This window comes from Excalfactoria chinensis, chromosome 2 (assembly GCF_039878825.1).
Source record: "Excalfactoria chinensis isolate bCotChi1 chromosome 2, bCotChi1.hap2, whole genome shotgun sequence".
Taxonomy (NCBI): Eukaryota; Metazoa; Chordata; class Aves; order Galliformes; family Phasianidae; genus Excalfactoria; species Excalfactoria chinensis.
Window position 1 is genome coordinate 128,628,057 of NC_092826.1, and position 21,967 is coordinate 128,650,023.

The 21,967-nt window shown below is 39.5% G+C and overlaps 1 protein-coding gene across 1 annotated transcript in view; it reads right to left on the reverse strand.

The window, feature by feature from the left end:
* The window catches only part of NRP1 (neuropilin 1), a 105,413-nt gene that overhangs the window by 25,369 nt on the left and 58,077 nt on the right, over positions 1 to 21,967 (reverse strand). The window contains 3 exon segments of the mRNA XM_072329170.1: positions 484 to 628; positions 3,481 to 3,636; positions 20,554 to 20,720. Coding sequence (XP_072185271.1) covers positions 484 to 628; positions 3,481 to 3,636; positions 20,554 to 20,720 — 468 coding nt within the window.

The following is a 21,967-nucleotide window of genomic DNA, read 5'->3' on the forward strand; positions in this document are numbered from 1 at the left end:
GATTTCTCACTGGGAACATGAGTTCATATGTCTAGATACTGAAACAGGCTTTAGATCTCAGGGTTTTTACCTTGTAGTGTTTTTAAATGTAGATGTATATGTCTGTTCCTTGGGCAACCTGCTGAGAACAAACTGCAAACAGTAGGCAAGAGAGCCAAGAGAGACTGGAGGGTAAGAAAGGGAAAACAAGAGCGGTGTTTATCTGAGGTGTTTTGCACGAAGCTGTAAAAGTTGCATGAGAAGTAACTACACTTTATTTATTTAACTTCTTAAAGCAGAACACTTTAAAGAGAATGCTGGAACAATATTCTGATAATACTGTATGTTTGGGTTGTTGGGTTTCATTTTCTTTCTCATTTTGTTCACATTTCTACAGTAAGACCACAACAGAAATAGTGAAGATGTATTTCACTAATACAAATAAAAAAGCACAGCATGGGCACAATAAATTCCCTTGGTTTTAAAATCCTTCCCAAGACTTACCCGTTATCTTGCAGCCGTACACTTCAAATCTCAGCGATACTCCATTTTCCCAAGACATAGGTCTAATTCGTACAAAACGTGTTAAAACTGGTTTGGCAAAAGGTCTGTAAACAACATCAGTGGGATTGCTATTCCCTTGAAACACCTTTGTGTGGAAAGAAAAGGTATATATTTGTTAGGCTTTCTTTTAAATGGTGTTTAGATTTCTGCATTTTACAGATACTAGAGGTACAGGATCTAGCCAGGTTTATTTCTGTGGCAGATAAGACAGAAGTCTTGCATGGCGAAGTATTTCATTAAACTCCTAACATAATTTTTGCTGACAGTTAAGCTTTCTTTTGAGATGAAAAAGATGTCTGGTTATACTAAAAAATAGCCATGTCCCATAGCATGCTGCAGAACACAGCAGGAGAGTTCAAGGCCATCAGGAGATCAGGAATTCACCTGAGCACAAGGCTCTGCACAGCCCCTGACTGCGTTAACATCTCCTCAATGCCCAGGCCTCTATGTGGGACTGGCATACACTGGTCCTTGCCACCCAAGGATTGCTGTGTCCTGGCAGAAAGCCTCATTGCCTAATTAGGGCAGTTTGATTACACAAATGCTTGTAGAATGATGCCAAAAGCTACAAAACCTCATGCCCAAATTAAAAGTTTTGGATTTCAATTAGACCACGTAAAAATCCCTATATGGAGTTAAGCTAAAAACACTTTGTTTTGCTGTCCTTGAGTTTCAGAGTTTTTCAGAGTGCGTCATGCAACCCTTGCTCTGATAACCTTCTGGGCTAAACTCCTTTTTAACAAATGCTCAAGTCTTTCTCCTTGCATTCTGAGATGGAAGTCTATTTAAAGTCTATATAGCAGGTTCTAAGGTTTAGCCTCTGTGTGTCCCCTGAGGCTAATAGTCAAATCAGATGAACAATAAGACTTCCACAAGAAGAGAGAGGACTGTGCTGCTCTTTCATGTTGAGGATCCTACAAACATGCTCCTTCCTAGCAGAGCCGAAACCTTGCAATGTTCCAGTCCAAAGAAGGTGATTCAGTTTCCTGCCTCTTTCTCACGTAGAGAGGACCAGCTTCCTGTTATTTTCCATAGATACAGTCCCCTCTCTTTTTATAGGAGGTTTTCCCATTTCTTACATACACTGTCTACTTTCCTGTTTGTTACTTGCAATAACTGAACTAATTTGGAGCGGAGGCCAGCAGCACACAGCTGCCAGCTCATCAGGCATGGTTATTTCTTAAATAATTTGATAAAGGAGTTTCACACACAGAAAGAGATTTTAAATGGATCTACATTTCTCTTTAGCAACTATCTTCTTTTTCTCTGGGAGGACCTGTTATAGTTATCTCAAGGTTTGCATCTGATCAAGGAAATGGGTCTCTCAAGGCACCCAATTCCTGAGCTTGGTCAGTGCAACACTGCCATGAGGCTTCCTTAGAATGCTGGTGGCTGCCTGCTTTTGTCATTCCTTCAGCAGCTGAGTCTCCTTCATTGGTCTGAATGAAGCTTTTAGAGGGAGAACAATGTACAGGTTTTTTTCCTTGTCCTGATAACAGCAAAATAAGGTCATTTTAGAAATGTGACCTTTTAAGAAACCTGTTTTTTTTTTTTTTCTTTTTTTCTTTTTAATAAACACTTTGAAGAAGTAAGTGATTTAAGAATGAATTAAGAACAGTGTGTACAATAGAAACTTGTGCAAAATACACTCTTGGAGAGTTTACAATTTGAAGCTGGTAAAGAAAATCAGGCATGGCCTGATTCTGAAAGAGGCATTTGTTCAGGTTACTGGAACTGGAGCCAGAAAACCCTGTGCCTTGTACCCAAAGCAGTATTGGCTCCTCTTGTGACTTTGGGTGAGTCAGTTATTGTACCTTTTTACATCATTACACAGTGACTGCATTGAGGCACTTGACCTTCTAAAGTTCCTTCTCATCTGTAAAACCAGGATAATACCTGTTCAGGAGGCTTTCATCATTCTTGTTTTTTGTTTCTTTACAAAGCGTTTCAAAGAAGAAAGGTAAATGTGTTAAACGGTACTACCATTTCGATTAGATAAAGTTAATGGACTTGGCGTAGCACCTAAAGATGAATAAGGGACAAACCAGTTACCAAATATTTTGAGCTAGATATGGTTACATTGATAGAGCATAATATTATGCAGCCATTCTGAGTCCTTGCAGAAGGGTCACAAAAAAGCTGTTTTGAGGAGAGACGGCAGAAAGTCTTCTACGCCAACAGTCCCAGGCAGCCACTGGGGATGCAGTTCCCAGATGTGTCCCAGATGAGGTGGAATGGAAGTTATAGTCTCAATGGGAACTGGGACAGAACTGACTTCTCAGTAATGAGCTTTATGCTCGTGGTAGTGGATAATGAAGATTTTTCTTACAACTGTCTAAAGCTGTTACGTTGGGAGGTTACAGGGAGCACATCTGCTGATAAATGGAAAGGTGATAAAAATCTATAAGGATGGAAAGATAAGACTAATTATCTGCCTGCATGACCCCATCACTGAGATGCTTGAAAGTCTAACACATTACTAATGGCTTTCTGGCACTCCTGCAAGACAGCAGGACTATGCTGAGGCACCACAGCAGCACATATACAGAACTTCACCATATATGAAGGACTGATACATTTTCTAAAAGGTTCCCCATGATGTTTTTCTCAAAGTCACATAGGAAATTTCTGTCAAATAGGGAAACAGCAGCACACTCTGGGGAGAAGATCCAAACCACTCAAATTCCGGTGGCTACAATAAGCAAAGCAGAACCTTACACCCTTTTCAGCTGCTGCACACAGATGATTTCTCGGGCCCTTTGCTACTGAGAAAGTTTCTGCCTTTTGGATTTGGGAAATTGCTAACACTGATCATTCTGATTAAACCTGTGTTACAGTAACTAAGGAATTCAACAGCCTATATTTTTTTTATTTCATTTAATTTATTTTTTTATTTTATTTTTTTGTCAAAAGAAGTGTAAAAGAGAAAGGACTTACAACAGGCTTGTTTCCTTCCTTCAGGGTAATCCAGTCCTCTCCATTGGAGCTGACATCTACACGGTATGTCTTCAGGTAATATTCTTTCTTTGTCTCTTTTGAGATGGCTCCTTGGGTTCCAATTCCAGAAACGAAGCGGAGAAGACCCAGATCTACCTGTGGTTGTGAACAAATTGGGATGTGAGGACAATCAGTGCATAAGTGACCCTCCACATCCCTAAGTTTCTTGGTAGTAATAGGGATTTATATAAAAGAAATTGCAGTGCATTATTGCTAATGACAGTACTAGTCTTTATTGCTAACAGGGCCATCAAAAAAGAAGGGAACATTTGCTTTATCAGTTAGGAAGGCTACACACATGGCAGAGGATTATCTTGCCTCTATGGAGGAGGAACCAGTAACCCCTTCAGTGCAACTGGGCACCAGACTATAGACAAGTTATTTGCAAAGCTCCTCAAGGATCAGTCTGGTGAACAATCTTACTTAATACTTTCATTAACCGTCTTGCAAAGATGCAAATGAAATTTGCTGAGGACACAAAGCTACCAGGCATTGTCAATACAGAGGAGAGCCATGCAGTGAAAGCTGAATGGCCCTGAGGACTGGAGTATTAGAAACGGGATAAAATTTAATAGTACAATAACGAAGTCATGCACTTAGGGAATGATAAAAAGAATTCTGCTGAAGCCTACAAGCTCATCACTTGCAAACAGATGAGAAGAAAAGAGTCCCATGGTGTATTATTTAGTCACAAGATAATTATGAATCACTGTGCAATTTTGTTGGGAAAAAGGCAAATGAGTTGCTAGCTTGTACACTATGAGGCATTTGCTGAAAAAAAGGAGGCATTAACACTAGTTCAATAATTCTGCTCCGACTGACAAATGTAATGAACTTCAAGCTTTAGAAAATAATGGCAATTTGAACTTACTATAGAAATGAATGCTATTGTGTGCACACAAATGCTTGCTGGAGGCCATCTCTCTTCCTCAACTATTCTCGGTCTTTCCCCATGAAATTGCACAGCAACCAAATGGGGAAGTGATTTAGATTAGCTCCCTCCTCAAAAAACTATTTCTAATCTAGATCTGTTTCTTGATCTAGGTCACCATATGTAGTCACTGAAGCTGTATGGGTGTAGCTGGGAGGATGATGTGGGGTGCAGGAGCAAGACTACTCAAGTCAGCTCTGCTGGCACGAGAAACATTTGCCTCAGAGCACAAGTATAGCTGGCAAATGGCTGAAACTGGGCATGAAACTTTCATACTGTCTGGTTGATGACTACAGCTTTGAAACTCACCGTTTCCTTACTTTCTTTAACCATAAATACAAACTTGATAAAAATCAAATTCAACACTCTGCTTTCTCCACAGCTAGAACCTTCTCTTTGTTTCCCAAAGCAAACTACTTGAATTCAATACAAAATTACACTGTTCACAAAATATTAACCAGAGCAATTAATTTGCTCAAAATTGTTAACCAGGCTTTAGGAGCATAATAATAGGTTGATTAATCCTTCTCGCGTGAATGTCCAAAGAATGTCTCAGGCCTTCTCATTATTTCCAAAGTATGCAGGATGGGGCACATATGTCCCCTGTGTCCCACAGGCATCCTTTTTCCTGGATGTATGTCATATATCCAAAGGCGCTGGAGCAGTTAAATCAACATGCTCTGCATTCTCTCTCAAAAGGCTGAAGGAAGTGCTATTGAGGACAGACTGGCTGCTCTCTCAATGCCCATGTCATATGCAAGTCATTCTGTAGTCTTCCAACACAAGAATAGAAGCCTTGTGTATGACAGATAGAACTAGCTTTCAGCACAAAGCCACTGCCCTTGTCACGGTTTTTAAGGCTGGTGAAGCCTATATGTAACATTTTAGCGTTGGTCTGTAGAGGTGATATAGTGCAACATTTTGTTATCTCGTGATTAAAAAAAAAAATCAATCTTAAAAAAGAAAAAAAAAATATCAGAGCACCGCCTTACAAAAACAATCAAGTGATTTAAAGTAACTGGAGAGTCTCAGATGTTAGATTGTTGCAATCTGAAAGTTAATGGGGGAATCTGGGCATCATTGCGCTGAGCAATCTCAGCTTAACTTCAAATGCTCTCCAAACTGTACTCTGCTGATTGTAAAGTGTGCTGCGCTGAGTTATGTCCAATACCACATTCACTTCCAGACTGAAGTGCACTTGAAAATCTGGAAGTCTGAGGGAGTGCAGAGCTAAGTTATTTAAATGATCTGCTTCTCTTACAATTTGAAACAGCTCTTCAGTTTTGAAATGATTAGGGTCCCAAGCCTGTACCATTCCAACTGATTTGAAATGATTCTAGTAGGGGCTTTTTAATATACAGTAAGTACTTCATTGTGAATAAAGTCAAGCAATGGCCTATTACAGGAGTTCCAGATATTTGAAGCTAAGTTGAATTTTAGCAGTGGGGACTGAGGGGAAGATTTGATTAGTTGATGTCTGAGTGAACAAATACAGCTACTGGCCAGTGACCAGTCAGGCACCTCAGGCTTGTCCCATCACAGAACTTCAGGTGTCCACATTTTGCTAAGGCCCAAATGCTGATATTAAACACACTCCTGAGGCACTGAAAACCCTGAAACCCATCTATCCCACTGTCCTGAATACAGTAAGGACTGACATCTATCATTATACCTAAAATTGGACAGAATTCTACAGGTAGGTAGAAATTCTCCTGCCAAAAGTTCAGTGGACTGAGAGAGGGAGTCTGTGAGCAGGCCTCCAGTTCACTGCCTACAGGTAGGGCAGAAGTAACCTAATTGTTCTCCTGGTGCCAGTAACTGTGTCATGGAGTACAGTTTGATAGAGGAATTGCTTCTCTCCAGGTGCCAGAAAATAGAATCACAATGCTGTGGTACCTCTGTATGTTTGTAAATCAAGCTATACATTTACCAGTCTTCTCTAAGTAAAGTGATTGAAATAAATTATGTAGAAGACAACGTGGGAAATTGCATGAAGCATCTCAAAAGAGTTGTTAATTAATCTCCATTAGCCATTTTTTGATGCATTTTGTTCTCTATTTTTTCAGGGTTGAAGCTCAACCATTTCAACTGCTATTAACAACTAAAACCTGAAAGTACCAGGATGCAGAGGTTGTAAAACAGAGCTCTTCTGTGCTATGTTACCCAGAGGAACCTCTGCAGCAGCTCTAGTACAGACGTGTCACCAAATAGGTTGGAGTTCCTATGTTTTTTGGAGGTGTTTGCTTTTCAAGTCATGAAATTTCCAGTCAGCTCAGTGTGCCCTCTCAACAGAGGTCTCTGAGTGTTAACATGACCAGAAGTAACCCATTTTTCTTGTCCTTTTTTTTTGTGTGTGTTTAGAACTTGTGTTTCATGTTAAAATGAACTGCAGAGAGAGATGGTGATGAAACACAGTACTTTTGAAGATGTACATCAAATGCATTTCCCTGCAATTATTTGACATTTAACTTTCTGCACATATGATAAATAAACATCTGGTATTTATTTTACAGGATGAAAATAATTTTCTAAGTTATTGCATGCTGTATGGCCACAGTCTGAGACACACAGTGGTCTCGAAGCCTGAAATCACGACATTTCACTGCCACAAACAGAATGTTTTGCTTTATCTAACTGCAGTATACTGACAGTCCGTTTTCAAAATCTTGCTCACCTTCATTCAGATTAAAAACCTTCTCTTTTCTGGAAAATGGTGCCTTGGGGCCCTATCCAACAAACTGCTTTGATAATTGCCTGTGTTGCGATGTGACTGCCTTTATTGGTAAGTACAAGATTGGGGGCAGACCTACCTACAGGAATGGGCCCCGAACCTACAAGAAGTTAGGAATATCTCAAGTGTGTGTTCTTCTCCGGGAGAAAAATGTTCGTAAAGAAAAGTCTCAGTTTTTCCTATTTCTAAAATCAATTTATATCCTGTGAAATCACATTGCAAGACTAGGTGTTTCTGCATATGAATTTCTTCCTCGCTATTTATACTGCAATATCTTTTAGCTTCCAGGAAAAATATTTTTATTGCTGTCTTACTATCTTCAAAATATGTGGGTGGGTGACACACTTGTAGGACATAGATATGCAAGGGGTGACATGCACATTTGATTTGAGACCATTTAAGGAGAGAGAAAAAGGATAACATTTAGCTCTGCACAATATATCACGCAGCAAATCTTAGCAAAACTGCTGGTTAATGAACAACACACAACGTGCAAGGCACGAAATGAATATTGCTTCTCCCTGTATGTTGTCATACATAACCGTGTCATTGTATGGAAGACTTTATTTTCAGAATGAAAATCTGCCTCCCTAAATAAAATACAGTCGCTGAGTGAGCTGTAGCAAGGGAGCAGTTTCATGAGCTTTTAACACTCCTACTGTAGGTCTGTTCAACAGCCTGAGAAAATAAAGGATGAAGCGCTGGAGTTTGATTAACAACAGGAAGCTTTTTGTTGTGGGCATCTCTTGTGGCTTGAAAAGCTGTATAATCCATCACTTGACACAACACACCAAAGTAAATACTTTTAGAGAACTGTGTCATTTCCCTAGATAGCATACATAGCGCTCTGATTTACATTAACTGTTGTGATGCTTCACTGTTCTTCTGTCAAATATTTTAATTAATGAAGAGCTGATCTTTTTCATTTGTTAATATAATAGTTTTTATTAGCTGTTGCTGTTGTTTTGACCAATCACATACTCCCGTGATGTACATACAGCTATCAATTAGTTCCTTTATTTATTGTGCTTTAAGTAAAAAAGATTACAATGCTAAGCAAAATGACACAAGCTCTAGAAGAAATTCTGAGAGTTTCACTAATTTGGTTTCAATGTTACTTCTTAAAGCCTTCACCCCTGAGATGAATCATCATTAAAAGAGCACAACCCCTTGATTAATGACAGGGCATAAATATTCATCCTGGGTTTAAGTGAAAGTAGTTAAGGCTGTAAAGCATCTAAGACTTTTGTTCAAAATTCTCAGTGACATTTGTGTCAGCTCCACAAACAAAGCAAGTTAAAAAATACTGCTGTTGGTAAGATCTCTCCTGAGTCACTCAAGTCTTTCTCATTGACTTTGACAGAAACATTCTGAAAGCATGAGAAGATAAAGCAGCTAATCATGCACTCGACTTCTAGACTGTGGTAAACAACTGCCCTAAGTCAGCATGCTTTACTGAACTGATGCCTATGTGACTTGGCAAAATTGGGAAGGTAGGAACAAGAAGATGAGCAAATATTCGTGCCAAAGAAGCAGGAATGCTTGGCAGCAACAAGAAAGTGAACTTTTCTTAGCAGTTGAAATATTCCTTGCAATCTTTGCCCTCTGCCCAAATGCTTTTCTGAGCAGGAAAAACGTGAGTGTAAAGATTGTGTGCACGAAGACAAAGAATTGATTCAGAGGAGTCTATCACATTGAGATACTGATGTTGGGACTGCAGTACTGAGTACAGTGATATTTCTTTTCAGAACTAGATCAGCTAGTTTCTACAAGAGAAGAGTCAAACTGGTCCTGAAAAAGTACGTCTAATAGACATAAAAGAGCCTCAGTTGCCACTATGGGGCTTCCTGGAGAAAGAAAAGATGCAGAAAGTGTAAGAAAAATGAAATCCAGAAACAAAGGCAAAAAAAAAAAAAAAAAAAAAAAAAAAAAAAAAGACTAGAAAAAAAGAAAGAAAGAAAGAAAGAAAAAGCCTGTGTCTCTGACAGAGAAAAGATAATACTTGTGTGGGCTGTGTTGCATCTGGATTCATGGCACATTCTCCCACTCTTATGTTAATTTTTTTTTGCATAAATCAGAAGCAACTAATTAAAAAAGAAATATTTAATTCTGACATGTTCTTTGAACTGGTGTTCCATCTGGTTCTGTTTGAATAGTAAAATCTGCTGTAGTTGTAAAAATTGGCAAGCAGCACTCTGGTAAAGAGAAACAAAAGAGACTCAGTACAGCAGGTTAATACACTAGCATTTCAACTTGAGACATTTCCAGAATTCAGCAAACCAAATCGCTCCAGTATGGAAACTATAAAGATCAAATGCGAAAGAGAAATGCTGTGAGTAGGCTGGGAGAAGTGCTGCCACTGGAACACATTAGCTCAGTGTGATATTTTCAGTGTGGGGCTTGGAAGGGGTCAGTTTAAAAGCAGGGGCAATGCACTGGTCCCCTGGAAGGGGGTGACTGTGTTGCTGGGTGGTGACAGAGAGTGCTCCTGCCACTCTTCATTCGTTCCAAGCTGCACCTGATGTGGTCTTGTAGGGCTCTGATGTAACACGATCGTTATTCAGAAGACGCAGAAAATACCTTCTTCTTAATTTATTTCCTACTTCAAAACTACTTAAAACCTGAACACCAAGATACGATAACAAAGAGAGGAGAATGTAATAGTATTGGGATTTCTATAGACTCTGGGATCCAAATAATCGGTATCTTGTGCCATTCAAAACTGCCACAGCAATGCAGAGAAAGGCTGATTAACTCCCAGTGCTTTAGAAAAAGATTGTTTTACGTCTTTCAGGAGCATATCTTGCTGTGAAATATTACTTCTTTAAAATGAAAACCTTTGCTTCAGCACTACATTAACTTGCAAATGGATAACCTAAGACATGTACAATGACTTGGTCAAAAAAAGAGGAATGTGAATGGCCCCTTTCTCCAGCTAAGATACTTAGGAACCCTTGCTGAGCCATAAATGAGTCAGGAACGTAATACTTTTAATTAACGTTTTCTGAATACTTATTTGTAATTTACATTTAATTTTAAACCTGAGCTTAATCCTCTGATCTGGAATGAAGACAACTATTTAGTGCAGTCTGAATGTAACCTTCCCCAGTTTGTGTTAGAAACTATAGAAAAAGGAAACTCTATAGCAATACTTGTAGAACCGCTCTTTTCTGAGAAAGGGACATAATTGTAGGACTTTTTTTTCTCTCAACTGTACCAAGCAACTAATACACACATGGGAAACAAGTGATGCAAAGTGACAGACTGCCTCACATGTGAATAACTGGGCTCTGGGTGGAACACACTGAATTTTATCTACAGTGTTCTCTTCTAGCATGTATTTACCAGCTACTCTTCTGTTGAAATCAGCGGCAGAGGCAGCAAGGCTTGATATGAAATATGTTTTGGCACTCTGAATAGAAGTACAATATTATATACATATAAACACATAGGAACAACCTCGGCTTCTTCCTGTTTCACAGCATACCTATGCTAATTGTGTAGGAAGCTCATAAGTGAGGGTGTGATGCTCCATACAGAATTAAACCTCTGCTGTCTCAGACCAGAAAGATCTGACTGTGCAATCACAGATGCAGAGAAAGTGCTTCTGAAATCAATGGAATTTGCTACAGAGTTCAAGCTTTGAGTTTTCTATGTATACAGCAACAAAATGTGGGAAAAATGCCAGTGTCTAAGATTTAATGTTTTTTAAGCTTAATTTCACTGGGAATTGGAAAAGGTGTATAACCTGTGTCACATAGAAATATATGTATTTTCTTGTGATCAGCTTTCTCATCTGGGAAAATCTGCCCAGTCTCTTTAAGTCAGTCAGTCATCCACAGGAGTCTGCATTCATTTATTCTCTGTTAAATGGAACTGTCAGTTTCATTGCACCAAAATTCGATTTTCTATTTCATACACATTGTGTATGATGATTTTAATTTACTACTGGGTCACCAAACAAGTCACTGCTTTTTTAAAATATGAGTTTCTGCTACTTTCTAGAGAAAATGTCAGGTAACTGCGGTCAGATGATGTGCTGAAGGGACTGTAAATGCTCAGAATAAAGGGAGTGACATACCAAGATCATCTTGTTTGGTACATTTCTCATAGCTTCAGCTGTGGATGAAATCCTTCTGAGGCAGAGATCTGGAAGACCTGCTGGTGAGTGCAATGGTTTTGCCTTTGGAGAAGTACAGGGGCAGCAGAAGGGATGTGCAGGTTGTTGACCACCCAGACAAAATCAGTGAATCATCTGAGTTGGAAGGAATGCCCCCCACAATGGACAGGAGCACCTACACTGGATCAGGTGCTCAGAGCCCCGTCCAGCCTGACCTTGAGTGTCTCCAGGGATGGGGCATCCACCACCTCTCTGGGCAATCTGTGCCAGTGCCTCACTACCCTTATTGTAAAAAACTTCTTCCTTACATCCAATCTAAATCTCCCCTCTTTTAGTTTCAAACCATTTCCTCTTGTTCTGTCACAACAGATGCTGCTAAAGAGTGTCTCCCCTTCTTTTTTATAGACCCCCTCTAGTGCTTCCCCTCTGGTGATAAACAAAGCACCAGAAGATTGGTTCCTTTCCATCTCTGCCCTTTTCTCAGCAAAACCTGCTCAGACTTCTGGGATCTCATTTCCAGGGTTTCTTGGGCCAAGGAACGTGCCTGGTTTCTGTACTCCCACCCCGTTTCTCTAAAAGTTGCTCTATCTTTAGCCATGCAAAGGGCAAAGCCATTGATTTTTAAGTGCTGTGACTTTGTAAAATAAACACAGGATGTATTTTCTTAGTTAAGCATATCACTGAAAGGGGAAAGGCCACTATGGACTGTTAATTTTTACAGCCTGATAACAGCATTTTAAAATTATTCTATGCTCTGTCAGCCCTTCAGCCCACAGTCTGAACTTAATAGGATTTGCAATAGAAGACCTGCCACCTTTGTTAAGGCTGAAAGCCCCCTTAGTCTCCATTTCAATCATCTCTAACCTAAATATGACCAGTTAAAATATGCCCAGGTTTTATAAGCAACACGACAAATTAATCTTATCAGCAGCTTCGAACGATCAACACCAGAAATGAATTTGGCCCAAAGTGTTCAATGCAGGAGACAGTAGAGAAGAGAAAGACCAGACTGCACAGGTACCAACAGCTGCGGGGAGTTGTGTGCAAACAGGGTTCTGAGGAGGAGCCAGGCACTTTCAAAAGCAAAGGAACCCCACCTTGGCATAACAATTTCTTGACTGTCAGCTGTGCTTTCTCTGCTTATAGGCTTTGTTTATCAGACAGCTGTGAAGTTCACAGTGATGTTTTTTTAAAGAATTTTTTAAAGACTTGATAAAAAATGTTAGAGGTGAAGCAAAAATTGAAGTATCTCCCTATTGAAATATATACTTACATATATATATATATATATTTTGTGGGAAGAAGAGAAATTGTTTTCTGAAGAGAATCTATTTACTACTTGGAAGAAATCCAATTCATCCTTCCACTTTACCTATTTTCCTACTGCTGTGAAAATGTCACCTAATGGGCAGAATAGAATCAAACTGGGACAGAAAAGCAGGATAACACAACGGCAGGGGAGGCAACTGTCAGAAAATCCAGAGCGTGGATGCCGGGATGGGAAGGACCCACAGGACTCATGAACCCTTCAGCCTCATACTGCCATGCAGGTGTGGAAAGAGTGAATAAAATACACGACTGTCTCTGCAAAGCACTCAGTAGTGCACCTATCATCTCCAGCCCGGGGTCAGCCCTGTGCGAGCAGTGACCTTTAGCTCAGTAACAACTCTGCTTATTATAACATACCTCAGCTGTGTGTTCCTACCCAAGACTGTGTTTTTAGCCACTACACTTAGGCATTTAACTTCTAGCCTTGAGCTCTGCTTTCCCTACAGCCCAACACCTGCCTGGTCTTGTAGATTAATTTATTTCTGCTGGACTTGGAAAAAATCTCCTTCTGAGATACCTTCCTTCACCTCTGCAAAGAGCACAGGCTCAGAGGAACAGAAGCGTTGCAGTGTGGGATAGGCAAGGTTGCCTCAGCCCACATGAGCTCTGCAGACCCTCCAGGAGAGCTCCTCTGCCGAGCAGAGTGACACAATCAACTGATTTTTTGCCCTCATGGCAGTTAAAAATATTATTGAGCAATAACAAATGGTTTGAGTCAAGCTAAACACATGAGCATGGTCAATGGGAAAAAAAGAGAAGAATAATTCTGTGCCAAATATTTTCAAGTGGCTTTAATTTATGTGAAAGAAAGTAGAAGGAAAAGATGCTTTCATTAAAACGAACAAACAAACAAACAAAAACCCCTTTTAGTTTAAAAGCATATTTAAAGGTTTTAATTTCTTTGCCTCCTGGAATAAACCGTTTTGTGAAAGTGAGATAAATTTACAAAATTATTTTAGTAGCTGCTGATTCAGTGCTTTTGCTGGACACATTTTTAATTTGCTACCTCAGCTCTAAAGGGCCATCTGTCTTGCAGCCATTGAGGCGATGTAGGGCTGGACTGGGAAGTGGATGCATAGGTAATTACGGAGTTATATACAAACTACTCAGATCTCTGTATAATGGATCCCCTGAAAGAAGTGCAACTATTATAATGATTAGGCTGGTGGTGGAGACTCAGAGGGGCTCTGCTTCTGCTGCTCCTCCATATGTTGCATGCAGGATTGCTCGAAGCCACGCAGGACTCCCCACTGTACCAGGGCTGATGCAGAAACTTGTCAGTGGGATGTAGCGAGGCTTTTCCTCTAAACAGCATTTTGCACCTGCAATTCTGGAGCAATAAGGCTGCCAGTGGTTGTATACAGCACTTTGAGCATCCCTTCAGCCTCCCCAGACTGATAAATCTATGGCTGGAAACTTTCTGGTACTAAAATAGCTCTTAAAATGCTTTGAATAACAATAAATAAATAAATAAAACCCTTCATACATTGTAGAGCCCTTTTAGTTCTCCCTCTCCCTCTTGCCCAATTTCAGTACTTGCCTTTGAGAAACTGTACCATTTATTCCCATGTCACAGTAAATAAAGGTACAAATGCATCCTGCTGGGTCAATTAACCCTGGTTCTGCATCGTGTCACAGTCTGTACTGACTGAGATTTCCAGAAAGGAATATCCTTTTGTCATTCTTTGCCATGTGCAAACACGTTAAGATTATAAGATAACTGTAACACTCTTCCACATAAAGCTAACTCTGCTTTTCGTAATTGGAGTACAGTTATGAACTGTAAAATGACATGAACCAAATACAAGACTCGTATTCTGAAGTGGTAGGGAAGAAGGACTGGCAGGTTTTGTGCTTTCATGTCAGTGTGCTCCCTAATGATGGGCAAGCCCTGCCATGAAGCCTCTGAGCCTCAGCTCTCAGGCAGTCCTTCAAAGGCTTAGAAGTGGGTTTCCCAGGTTTCCTAAGTTTCACATTATTCTATGCAGAAATACGATGTACTTCACTGCAATATCAGACTCCAAAAGAAGCAGAAATAATAGCAGTAAAAATAACAGGAATTGTTGACTTGCACTTCCTTGAGCTTTCATGTGAAATATTTAGATAAGCTTGCTCAGGAAAGTCAACCTGAGCAGCTGCCTGATGTAAGAATAAACCTGTTAATGAAACAAATGCGCTATGCAGAAGCAATATATAAATACTGAGTGCATTTTTAAGTGAATACCTGATAAGGAAATAAGCTATGACACAGATGAAAGGTCGAGACACCAGATGATAAACTGTGATTATTTTCAGAAGTGCTGCAGGAATAAATCTATATTAATCTATATACCAGTTTACATCAACGGTGCATGCTTCTGGCTTTCGCTTACAAAGGAGCAAGTAATGAAGAAGGTAGGTTACTGCAAATTTAAAGGAATGAAGACAAATGTGGAAAAAAAATTCCACCTCAGAGGTCCCTCTCTTTCTGGTGAAGCAGTGTATACATGGAAGTGTTTTAAATCAATGGAAGTATATTTTCCTTGCATGGGAGAGTTCGTGTTAAATAAACAACTGATATTTCAATCAGTGGAGGCGATGGGATCCCCCAGGTTGCTTTGTGAGGAGGCCCGTTCTTACTCCAGAGACCTCACTGCTGCAGGATATAGAAGGATAGTTTTACACCAGGTCGACTGCTGTGTTTAGGGCTTGCTGGGCTGGAGAATGGTCCTGTGCAAGCTTGTGTGCCTGAGGCATGATGCTGGGAGGAGGTCTGAGCTGCAGGCCGGGATCTGGGGGCCTCCTGGGCCAGGCCTTCTCCCTGCAGACCTCTAACCCGGCCATTCCATTGCCCTGCTGGAAAACCTAGTACGCAAATTTGGACCGGATTAGCCATTTCTGTCATGTTAGCCAGAGCACACAATATGGAATTCATCTTAGAGTACAGCCCCGTGTCAGCTGCAGAATGACAGATAATACCCGATCCAGAGTATAATGTCTATTTATGTTAACCCTCTGCTAACCTTTTGGAACAAATTTGAACTGGCAGAGTATGTTTATACCACATTAGTGTCTTTTGTCTTATGGCTGCAAAGTTTTGATCTGGTTCTAGATTCTTAAAGCTGGATTTATGGTTTTGTTGAACTCCAGTCATAATACGAACTGAAGATGTTGTGCAAACACATCTTTGCTATCTAGACAAGCTGGGGGTCAATGAGTGACAAATGCTGCCACCCAGAAACTCAGCTTGGTGGGAACATAAAGATTTGTTCCATAAGCATTAGGAGAAATATTTTGTTAGAAAGCATACAGATGTTGCAGTAAGAGTACCCAGAAGGTGTTGCTCTTTGCGGGTTTGAAAACCCACATCATTATGAGAATTGATGATAGCACAGGTTCCAGTGACCCTGTTAATAGGCAATCAGTTTCCCTTCAAAACCACACACACATGGGGCTCAAGTGTCTGCCTACAGCCCTGCCCATATGGGCCACTGCCACCACCCATATGGCCTGGAAATGCAGAGGATTACCTTGTGCAGCACCTATGGCTCATACTCCAGGGTTTCAAAGGTAAGATGCAGAAAGTTCCCTAATTGCAAAGATTTCACGTGTTGCCTTTTCAGTTGTGTGTAAACATAACAGCCGTTCTTAAATGCAAACATTAAATCTACTCTGTAAAAGCACAATTACTGCTGCCATGGCAGAACTCAGTTGTCCCTTTTGAAGGAATGCCTTGAAAATGCAATCATAAAATCCCTGCATGTTATGGATTTCATTAACATTGTACTCCCCTAGGATTCCCAATTGCACAATAACAGCAGTTCTTTAAATTTTAAATACCACAGACAGGAACAGTTTCACTAAAACCAGATGTGAAACCCTTGTGCTGGCCTTCTTAGTGGTTCTAAGTACTGAAACTGGCTGGTAATTGATACCTATTAACATGTTTGTTGTTCAGATTACAGAAATGGAAACACTATACTATTTTTCCTGTGAAAGGATACGTTAATGAGGGACAATGACTTACAATGCAATGTCAGTACTCTGCTCTTGATTAAATTAAAGGTCTGTTTTTATTTTTTATTTTAAATTATGCTATTTCACACTGTCGGGCAGCTGAGTGTATAAAACCTAAGTGTAATAAACAGGGATGTTTAGCTTAAATTTGAAGAGCTAATAACATTCCATATGAAAATAAACTAACTTTATGCTTATTTTTGACAGTCTTTGTCTCATGTGTATCTTTATTCTGCTCATATTAGAAAATCCACAGAATGTATTAATGTGATTTTAAAGAAGAAATTCAATCTGGAGTGACTCTGTTTCTGATTATGGAGTCACTCCAAATCTCAAGTCAGTTGAGTAATTTTAAAAAGTGTGTTTGAGGGTAAAAAAGAAATAATGGAGAAGGTACCGTGCAGACTGATGGTATGATCGTGCTATTGATATTTTGAATCTAAGCTTTGACATTTATTTCAAAACAAGAAAGGAGCGGATGTGCAGCTTTCATCTTGCAGAGCCTGGCAGGCAGGCAGCACTCAGATGCACCCAGGAGCTCATGCCTTTTCAGCCGCAAAGGAGACACCCAGTTTTTCTACCAAAAAATGGATTTCACGTCCACAGATGGAATGCATGCAAATCCATTGCTAACAGCAAGCCAAGGCTATTTTCCTAATTATTTTCAGTGAAATGGTCCAAAAGACGTCAACACCTCAAAGGAGACAATCATATCGCATGCCCTCTAGACGTCCTCTATAGATACCAATCTCCCTTTGCTGATACTTAACTGAGGTTTTCTGTTTCTTTTGTCTTAATAAAAACATTAACCTTGAAGGGAGGGGTAAAAGGAAGGGAAAGGAGAGCTATAATATTTTCCTTATACAAAAAATGAAACACTAAGGAAATTAGTATTTGGAGCTGAATTTTCAAGCTGTTTTGCCCACATATAATTGTACATATCTCAAATATATGCCCTAGTTGTATATGCTTATTGGCAGTTTAAAAGCAGACATTGCTACTTAACCAGCTGCAGTGTGTGCAGGTATGCAAACCTGCAAACGTGAGCTGATTAATGAACAGTAGTATAGAGAAACTCCCTTACTCTCAGACAAAAGCATATAGGCAGAAATTTTCAGTCTAAAAGTTTCAAGTTCAACATTGCTGTAGACTTCAGCATGTTTTTTCCCACTGAATATTTTCCAGGTCTTGAACTGTGCCACAAAAATCTCTTTACGTTGTACTGCACAAAAGCAAAAACTTCATGTAAATGACTAATTTACAACCGCATACAGAACCACATAGAACAAAGTGATCTCAGTCCTTCATATAGAAGTGCCCCCCTCCTTTTAGAAAGTATTATAATTTTTTTTCAATGGGTAGTTTCAGAGTGTTTTATTAGTTGTATGTCCTTGGTTGTTTGTCTGTAAACTCTTATGGATATGAACATCTGTTCCTGCAGATATTTGTGGAGAGGAAACATGGGCTTTCATTACCATATCCAGATACAAACTCACAATACCCGCTTACTGCCAATGGCATCAAGCCTTTGTAGATAGCTTTTCCCATGTGCAAGGACACTGCTACCAAGGTACTCGATGGTCTGAATTACTTAACATCCATTTGAAGACTGTCAATTAACTTTAACAGGAAAGCATCTAAAATGCATTTGGAGGCTTGAATTATCAATGAGTGTTGAATTAAATGACAACAAATAATTACGATAATTCATATTCTCCTCACACAAATGGAACCAAAGATGTGTTAAGCCATTGTACATCGAGAAAGGTCAGAGGGTGGCAAGTCCCCAAACTATGGCTGCTTCTGCTTCTGCTATGCAGACAAAGAATGGTAGGATAATGAGACGCTTACACAGGATGAGTGGAATGATTAACAGTTCTGCAGCATGTGTAAAGCATGCATATTCAACACAGTGAATCCCCAAGAAGGGCTTTGTAGGCTTGGTCCTGCAAACACGACCTATCTCCTATCTCTGCTGTAAAGGCTGCCACAGTTCTGGCATGAAGTTTGCCCCAGGGCTGCTTGTATTCTCATAATGGCTTCTGGGCACTGTTCTAGTGCTAGAACACTCAAAGAAATGGCTCATGCTGCCTTTTCCAAACCAGGGGCTGTGTGAAGTAGGTGAGAGCTGAGGCTTGAGCAGGACAGCATACAATTAAGAACCAGCTTCTTGACCGATGGGTAGCTGAAAGCAATATAAAGGTGATCAAAAATTTGTTTGGTGATTGTTTCCACCCCTGAGTGCTCTGGTTTATAACAAAATACAAAGGAAGCTGAGATATTTCTGGTTAGGCAGCTTGAGGTACCCTTACTGTTTTAAGCATAAATCCTTGAGTGGCTTGGATTCTGTTATGCATTTGTTATTAAAGTGGTTAATAGTTAAAAAAGTCCTCTGACTTTTTTTTCCTCAGAAAGGCCTGGTTCTAAGTGAAAGGATTAAGCTATATACATATGTATGGTGTCATCATAACTTAGTAAAGTTAATAAGCACATAGAACACATGAATGAGATTTGACAAGCTTTCTTGTTTTGATTATCCAATCATAAATGCATAAGTGATGGTAGAAAAGAAGGAAATAAAAAACAAGTGGTGGCCCTCTGACCAGGTAAGACACATGGACCTTGATTCTGATGCATTCCATCCTTTTTTCTGCAAACATTCCATGATTAATAACATTTCTACAAGCAGCGATGATTAATAACAAGTTGAGCACTTAGGTAAGATTTTATTATTTATTATTAAGTAAAGAAGGATCAAGAGATTTTTTTTTTTTTTTTTTTTTTTTTTGCCACTCTGAAGCCTGATTAGGTCCATCAACAAGATCTCAGGATGTGTAGAGGCCCCTAAGCAGGACACCTGAGAGTCCCATTGTGTGCCAAGGATCAGAAATGAAAGACTTCCCCTTCTTTCTCTCCTTTACTAACTACTGCTCAACATGTTTTTAAGCTCTCTTGCAGACAGCAAACCTCACAGGAAACACTGATGTGAACATTCTTATTGACAGCTAACGAGACCTTTTTATATGTCAGTTAGCAATTTCCTATAGAAAACAACAGGAACAGAAGAAATGTTTTGAATACTTGAATGAACTTTCAATATTTGTAATATTAATCTAATATGCATGAACCTGTCTGTCTCACAACACAACTAAGGAGTCAATACATAATCTGTATTCTTCGCCTAATGAAATTAATACTGGTGTGCTACTATAGGTTGTTATTTGCATACAGTAACTCATATGAACAACTTTAATCTGCTCAGGGATTGTACACCATGAAGTTAAGGGCCTGGTTGCAATTAGCAACAGCCTTCAGTGGACCCACTGAGCTCAGGGAATCTCTTCACCGGGACAAATGTTTTCAGGATTGCTATTGCTCCTGTACTGTCAGAGCAAAGCTGAGGCAAGCAATTGTGCTAAACAACACTATGTTTAAGGATGTGGAAGAATCGCCACTAGATAGAGACCAGTAAACTCACTTTCTGTTTAAGATATTCTAGAAAGGACCTAGGTCTTCTGAGGTGAAATCAGAGTGCATGAAAACACCATCCCATATTAATGCTTAACTATAATCAGCTTGAGACACAGCACATGCTCAGTTTACTGGGACATTACACTTTAAGTTCATGTTAAACTAATATTGACTTTTCCACTAAACAAAAATCTGAAAAACAATAGACGTGGGAAGCAGAAGAATTAATCTTCCTGACCTTTTTTTTTTTTCTTTTATACCTTTGGGAGTCAGTTTTTCTATGTGTTTAATAGGGAATTTGAGCTTTCCACTTGCAGCGATTCTTAGATTATGTAGGAGTATTTTACTGTATTATTTTACTTTTTCTTCTGCATTCTCCACATTCAATAAACTCCACAGGGTATCAATAATAACTTTAAAGCATTATCTTTTTACCTGTATCCATTCTTTGACAGAATCTTCCCCTGGGGTCCATCCATTTTCAGGATAATTTAGACGGGACCTTTCTGAAGACCAGATAGCACTGTACTGGGAGGAGACAGTGATTTGATCAGAGTGAATTTCTCCTGACTCCATACCTAGTGGCTCCATGCACTGGAAATCTGAGGAAAAATAAATTACCATCATTACTATGGTCAGGTTTTTGAATTTATTTTTATGCGACTTTGAATTCATTAGCAACTTTAAGCAAAGCAGCATGGAGCTCGTGGTGCCATTCTTAATATTGTCATTCAAGTTGCCATGGCAATTCCTACAATAATAATGCTATACAAATATTTCTAGACCAGCAGTTGTAGTCATTTCAGTATAGGACAATAGAATTCTCTTTTCTAGGGTAGCACAGGCACTGCTATAGATTTGTAATATAAAACAACATGTGTTTAGCTCATAATTATGCACAAAGCCAGGAAAGACAAACTAGATGACAGTACAAAATAATTCAATATTAGAACTACATGTATACTCCAGAACAAAAAGTATAACATGTTTTAAGATGTTATTAAAATTGCAGCTGTTCTCTTTTGATCCTGGACACTGGAAGGAAACAGACTAACAAAATGTGAATACAGTTCAGAAGAGTACTGACACAAGGGAATTATCACCTCTTCTTTTTTAATGAATTGACCATCTTCATCCAGTCTCTTTCTATACACATAAAATTACCTAGGTAACAGAATCAATTAACAATGTTGTCAATATTGGAAGTTCAAAGGCTGATAGGGCATGGACTCTAAATTCTCTCACTCTTTAGAAAGATACTACTGTTGAAGAAACAGAGGCTAGTTACTTTAGATGGATCCTCACACCCAACTGCATAAGGACCTTTGTCAGAGGCTTTCCACTTTGATTTCAAGGGCAGAAGAAAAGAGCAGGTGCCTGCACTACAGTCTGGGGAATTAATCTTATATTAATATAATTCATTTCATCACTGGTAGCTTAAGAGAAAAGGCCAGCATGTGAATCTGAGAGAAGGATCTCTATTTCTAACAGGTGGTTAGCCAAAGGTTTCAGAACTGCTAGAGAATGTTGGCTGGATTCAGTACTGAATTCAGGACTGAAATGCATTTTCATGATAGTATGGGAAGCCTGCTTTGCTGCTGATTCTGATTCATCTCGTATGTCGAACAAATGCACACTTGAATTTTGAGAGGTACAGCTCACTGCTTTTGAGCATTTGACCCAAGGAGGAGGAGAAGTGAATCACAGAATCACAGAATCACAAGGTTGGAAAGGACCTACAAGACCATCTAGTCCAACTGTCCTCCCATTACTGTAGCTACAACAAATCACTAAACCATATCTTGTAGCTGAATTATCAGCTTTTCTGGTAAAATCACATTCTCCATGG